We start from the raw sequence: 6,377 nt of genomic DNA, 5'->3' as shown, positions 1-6,377 counted from the left end.
CTATAATATGTATATAATATATAGAACTTAATACTACGCCACAGCTCTAAGATTAGCTTAGGATCGCAAAAAGTGCCATTGTATAAGCATTACTGAGGTTGCTTGCCGCTTACCGAATACGTAACTAGTTAGCCAACTTGCGGACAGTACGTCAACATCTGACTTGATGGACTGAACCGATAATTTGCTGTTGTCAGTATCAACAGTGGTCTGTTTGTTGTAGGGGTTTGGTTAAAGAGCCGTCTTCATCGAGAATCCTAGACGGCTTATCTCGTTCAGGAGGCTCTTAAGTCCGAAATAATTGTTTTGGCCTTGATCAACAGATTACTGTATAATAAAAGCAGTTAGCGTCGCAACAGTAAACAAAAGGAGAATGAGTGCAGGAGGCAGTGTCCAGTCAGAGGCTCGGGTCAAACAATTCATTAGGAGTACCTCATGACGCAGATCATGCCGTTCCTTGCTAGACTCCACGAAGCGATGAAAAATCGGAGTAGATCGGACGGAAGCTGCGGTGGAGTGACGTAAAAGTGTTCCTTTAGCTCCGTACCCGTATTCCGCCTTTCCCTTTTTTTTTTTTTTTTGCCCCCTTTCGTCCTGAGAAGAACCGGAAAAACCCAACTCTCGAGGAGCATTTATTCCCTTTAGTTCTCAAGGGTGAGGTTCGAAATTTTAGCTGGAGTAAACATTCCCCCCGATAAATCCACTCTCGCGCAGTTCTGCAATCAGCCCGTTGAAAATCGAAGCCATTTTGGTGGTGTCGCGTCGATCACGCGAGTCCCGACCGGGCCTGTGACTCTCGGGAACGTCGATTTTCTTTTTCACCCATTCCAAACCTTTTCTTTCCCTGTTCTTCCGGCTTATCGTCGCTTCATCCGCTCCCCACTAGGTCTTCTTCGTAGTCTTATCCTCTTTGATTGTCTCCTTCAATAGTCCTGGCGCCTTTCGACCAGTCCCCCGTCCTTTCCTAACGCCGTGGGTGTCGCCCCAGATATCCCGTTCTTTCTCAATGACCGGCGATGGCGTTCAACTTCAACTGGTCGCCGCTGATGGCGGACGCGAGTTTTTACACTCGCGCCCAGGATCTCTTAACCGCCGCGCTCAATAAATCGCCGAAGCCTCCCATCATCGTCGATGATATCCTTGTCACGGAGCTCAATCTCGGTTCCATTCCTCCGGACCTGGAAATCTTGGAAATTGGCGACTTAGCGGAGGATCGCTTTCGAGGCATCTTTAAGATGTCATACACCGGCGACGCCTTTCTGACCCTAAAGACTCGCGTTCAAGCGAATCCTCTTAATACCTATCTCTCTACAAGGCCCTCGTTCGCGTCGCCGTTGCCTTTGGCCGCAGCGTAAGTGATGATTCTGCCGGCCTGGCTCTTGCTGTGGGTTGCGCTCTGATTGCTGATCACGGGTTTCTGTACCATTAGGACTCCTTTGACCATCCCTCTCCAAATCACTCTGTCCGACTTCAAACTCTCCGGTTTTGTCATTCTGGTCTTTTCCAAGCAAAAAGGAATCACAGTTGTTTTCCGCAACGACCCTCTTGAGTCACTGAAAGTCTCATCTACATTCGACTCCATCCCGTTTGTACGCGATTTTTTGCAGAAAGCGATCGAGGCACAACTTCGAATATTGTTCATGGATGAATTGCCCGCCATCATACATCGACTCTCCCTACGTCTGTGGGTGCCCGAGTATCGAGCCGGGGAGGAAATGCAGAATCAGGCGGAGGTCAACACGGCTGCCGAAGGCCCTGGTCACGACCCATTGGCAAGTCCTCCCCAGGATCCCGTGGATGCCCAGGGTAATGCTTTGAACGATTCGGATATTGCATCGCTTTCGTTGGATTCTTCTGTCGAAACCCACTCCTTGTTTTCGCAAAAAAATCTTCTACGGTTGGCTACTCTGACCGATTCGCAACGTACATTATCGCTTTTTACCCCCTCGATTCAGGAAGTGGTCTACCGCGCATGGACATCGCCGTCCGATCAGGGCGATATCAGTGGAAGCGTGATGTCCCCCTCGAGCCCGGCACTTTCTCGAACTCATTCTCAGGTGGGCAGCATGGCATCCTTCCACGATAATGCCAGCATGGTGTCGACACACAGTCGATCATCCGCCTCCACCCACTCTTTCAGCAGCTACGGCTTAAGCTTAGGAGCCGGTCGTCATTCGAAAGCCCATGCCAGGAAGCGAAAGAAGCGCGTGGTGGACCTGCGCCGTCCAAAGGCTAGCGACGATTCGGCGAGTATTAGCGATGAAAGTGCTTTTACGGAGACGACAAGCGCGCCGTCAGTGTGCTCGGCTCCTCTCCCTGTTGTCAGTGAACAGCCCGATGATCCGGTAACACCTCCTTTGTCCCCGGAAAGTGATCTGCACCTTCCGGCCATCCCTGAGCGTAATCGCACAAGTATCTCTCACCCTGCACTACGTCGCAACATCGCAGCAGAGATGTTATGTGAGACTGGAGAGTCCTCTTCGGCTGCACTGCCCCGGCATTTCGGGGACGCGGATGCAACCCCTCGGGGTACCGTACGTTCGCATGGGATGTCTCGGCGCGATAGCCAGAAACAGGAATCTGAGCCCTCGCAGCAACTGCCTGCTACTATCCTCCCATTTACCGAGGACAAATCCGGTCCCAGTGCGGTTGAACAGGCTTTGGTGGAAAGACTGGCGGGAGAAATTGCCCGTCGCATGCGAGATGAAAAACTAATGGCCACCAACTCTTGTGGTGTCTTTTGGGACCGTCCCAATCATGAGGAATATCCTCCACCGGCCTACGGTCAGTAAAAGCACTACGATCAAGAACTCTCGAGTTCTTAGCCACTCATTTTCTCTGTCTCTTCTTTTATGTTCTCCAGCATGCCTGGGGGTAATGATGACCGATACGACCTTGATTTTAATATTTCTTGGTTTTCCACTGTGTGATTGATTCCAGCGAGCACTAGATACTGTACTTTTTGTTGGGTGTGTTATTAAAAATGGGCAGGCGTTGAGCTTTGTTTTTCCAACTCCTTTTGTGTGCGGGATACCACTTCGCTCATCTCTGTCTTATGTTCTTGTTTTCCCTGTGATATATTACTTGTGAGAGTCTCGGTGGTATCTGAAGATAGCGAGCAAATAATGCATCCCACTGTATTGTTATTATCATTATCATTATTACTCTGTAGTATTATTGTGTTAATATCTCCAGTCTTGGTGTGGAGGAATATGCCCAGACAGGGTCCACTAACTAGCTCTGCCCGATCGCTTTTGCGGCGAACGTCAACTCCCGTTCATTTCTTTTTCCTCTCCTTCTCCCGCCACGTCGACAATTCCCCACCGGTTTAAGGAGCACCTTCACTTATTCTTCCCTCTTCTTTTCCATCATGGCGGGCCTGTTCAAGAATATGTTTGGTGGCTCCCAGCCATCGGGTGCAGCCAAGGTCGAGGATGGTAAGTCCCGCATTCTATCAGTGAACCCAGAGCAGTCAATCAATCCGTCTCACCCACTCCTGTGATAACGGGACAGGTCAATTGACTCGTATCATTACTAGACTTTGCGGAATTTGTCAATGCGCCTGATCCATCTCCAGCTTCCATTGTCGCCGCGTCCTCGTCATCTACTCCTGGGTTTAATGCCCAGGGCACCGGCGTTCCGTACACAAAATGGTATCGAGTATGGGAGCGGACATCGCCCAAGGACTTTATCCAGGAAGCTATGGTCATGCCATTGATTCTTCTGATTGTCGTATTCCACCTCTGGGGCACACGTAAGAACCGACGCAAGGCCAGGGAGTGGGCCCAGGCTCACGCGCCCGCTCTCCAGAGCGAGTTCGCAGTCGTGGGATTTGGTGGAATCCCCAAATCGGAGGATATTTCTTCGGAACTGGTCTCGCCGGACACCTTGTTAAAGGAGAAGTCAGCCCAGGAATTTACCTCCTACGCAACCGGTAGACAGAACGTGGCCTTCGTTGACATCTCGATCAAGTTGCCCAAGCGATACAATCCCGTTATCTACTGGACAGACCAAGTCTTCAGCTTTCTGTTCGAGAGCTGGACGGCCCCAACTGAGACCTATGAGGCTATTGCGTACACTTTCGACGGCAAGGAAAAGGACGTGGTGCCCGTCCCAGCTCAGGATACCTCCTCTTTGAAAGTGAACAACTCCGCTTATGATGGCTTTATCTGGGCCGCTGTACACAAGAACCACATGCGCCAGTTCCGCCAGGATCGCTACGATGCCTCCATGACTTTCACCAAGGATAACGCAAAACTTCCCCAGTGGGTGACTGTGATGACCGAAAGCGCCGAGATTACCGATGCTCTTCTCACCCCGGAACTGATTCAAGCCATTGAGAAGGCGGGTGATGACTTCAAGTACCTGATTATTACTGACCAGCCTATTGATAAACCTACTAGGTGAGCTAATCTTCACTTTCCGACCTGATTCATATGATTCATAACCTGACTTCTCCCAGGATCGAGGAAACCACCCCTAGAAAGCGCATTCATGTCTGTGTATCTCTTCCTTCCTCTTCCTCTAGATATGCCTCTACCATGCCTCTGTTTACCCAGTTCCTTCGTTTGGCCGATAAGCTTGTGGGAGCGGCTCATTTCCGTGCCGAGGTGATGCGGAAGATCAGAAACACTCGCGAGGAGGAAATCAAGAAGCTCCGTCGCGCCGACGAGGAGGAGAAGGCAGAGGAGCGTAAGCTGGCGGCGGAGAAAATCAAGAAGGAGGAGCGGGAGCGCCTGCTACGGAGTATGAGCGCTGACGAGCAGCGGAAGTACCTCGAACGCGAGCGTGAGAAAGGACAGCGTCGTTCTATGAAGAAATACTCAAAGAGAGGATAAGTTTCCTGTATCAAAGGATGTGAAAGTGGAAGGAATCGAGATGGAGACGAGAAGATCCCAGACATAATGCTGCTTTGCATACCTTCATGTATCATGTATTCCTAATTTATTTTTGTGGAGATCGTTGTGGCTTTGCATGTTCATATAGCTAATCTTGAATGATTCAGTGGATTCTATTTGGAAACAGCAGGCAACTGCTTGGTTGATGCTGTGTTATGATCCCTCCTTCCTTCATTTTCACCCTACTACTTCTCCTTCATCCTCCTCTTCTTCCTCCACCACCACCACATCCAAGGATATATTCTTAGGCAGAGGTGTATATTCTGTTCATTCATTATTAGTTAAAAAGTCTTCACCCTCATCACCATGATGTTCACTCGCCTCCTCTCAATCCCTAGCCTTATTATTCTCACCGCAATCATTCCCTCCACTGTGCTCTCCTCCCCCTTGGAACTGAAGCACCAGGATGTAGCCGCCTCGTCAGTCCCCGTCGGTTCTCTGATCACAGGCTGTACAGTGCCAGGCGCCATAGCTCTAACCTTCGACGATGGCCCATCACACCACACCCCCGCCCTTCTTGATATCCTGTCAGAGTACGGGGTCCGCGCCACGTTCTTCGTGAATGGATACCATCTCCAAGACAGCAGCCATGCCGAGTATCTGAAACGTGCCAAAGAAGAAGGCCATCATATCGCCTCTCACACGTACATCTCTCCATGAACCCATCCCATAAAGTGCATGAATGCTTACGATTGCACTCCTAGCTATGATCACCCCAATCTGCCCTCCCTAGACTATGACGGCGTTGTCGAACAGATGGACCGGCTCGGAAAGGTAGTGAAGGATATCATCGGCCTCTCTCCCACCTACATGAGACCGCCGTTTCTGGAGGTCAACGACCAGGTGCTGGAGATCCTGGCTGATCTGGAATACCGTGTGATCTCAGCCAGCATTGACACGAAGGACTACGAGAACAATACGCCGGAGTTGATTGGTAAAAGCTACGGGAGGTTTCTGGAGGAGTTGGAGGCTGGTGGCACGATCGTTTTGTCACATGATACTCAACAGCAGACGGTGAAGTCACTGACCAGGTCTATGTTGGAAGAGATCAAGGCGAGAGGATTGAATGGTACGGTTGTCTTTTATTTTATCACGTAGTTTGGAGGAAGATACTAACGAGTTGTGTAGCTGTGTCTGTGGGCGAGTGCTTGGGTGAACCAGAGAGCTATTGGTACTATTAGTCTTTAGTGGTCATCCCCTCCCTTTAGTTGCAATGACATTCTTAGGGTGGGTTGACTTGAACTGGCATAATTTTGCTAGGCGTAACTTACTTGTCGACCTAGTGATAGGGTACGCTAGATCAAAGGCATTGCTTCTACCGACACGATCAGGCTTCCTTTCTATATCTAGTAGTTCTATTAACCTAAGCTTTCAAAACTAAGGGAAATGGACAAAAGGTGGGGAAATAGAAGATAGAGTAAGCCCCGAGTTCCATTACAGTGAACCCGGTCACATCCAGCGAGGATACATATCCATCCA

General features: G+C 49.9%; 3 protein-coding genes across 3 annotated transcripts; all 3 read left to right on the top strand.

Moving 5' to 3' along the window:
- Window positions 1-1,016: 1,016 nt before the first annotated feature.
- MDM34 (MDM34 family protein) lies at window positions 1,017-2,792 on the top strand (the record flags this gene model as incomplete). Its single annotated transcript, XM_033569411.1, has 2 exons — window positions 1,017-1,351; window positions 1,430-2,792. 2 exons carry the CDS (start codon window positions 1,017-1,019, stop codon window positions 2,790-2,792), a joined length of 1,698 nt encoding a protein of 565 aa, XP_033428217.1.
- A 578-nt stretch (window positions 2,793-3,370) lies between these two features.
- On the top strand, window positions 3,371-4,838 carry ATNIH1004_004741 (CCDC47 family protein; the record flags this gene model as incomplete). Its single annotated transcript, XM_033569410.1, has 3 exons — window positions 3,371-3,437; window positions 3,539-4,403; window positions 4,463-4,838. 3 exons carry the CDS (start codon window positions 3,371-3,373, stop codon window positions 4,836-4,838), a joined length of 1,308 nt encoding a protein of 435 aa, XP_033428216.1.
- Window positions 4,839-5,204: 366 nt separating this feature from the next.
- CDA2 (chitin deacetylase) lies at window positions 5,205-6,079 on the top strand (the record flags this gene model as incomplete). The annotated part of the gene is made up of 3 exons (XM_033569409.1): window positions 5,205-5,542; window positions 5,603-5,967; window positions 6,027-6,079. 3 exons carry the CDS (start codon window positions 5,205-5,207, stop codon window positions 6,077-6,079), a joined length of 756 nt encoding a protein of 251 aa, XP_033428215.1.
- Window positions 6,080-6,377: the final 298 nt, after the last annotated feature.

The sequence above is a fragment of the Aspergillus tanneri genome (genome assembly GCF_003426965.1).
Source record: "Aspergillus tanneri strain NIH1004 chromosome Unknown AapTan_3_pilon_pilon_pilon, whole genome shotgun sequence".
Lineage (NCBI taxonomy): Eukaryota > Fungi > Ascomycota > Eurotiomycetes > Eurotiales > Aspergillaceae > Aspergillus > Aspergillus tanneri.
This window is presented reverse-complemented; position numbering and strand designations above follow the sequence as displayed.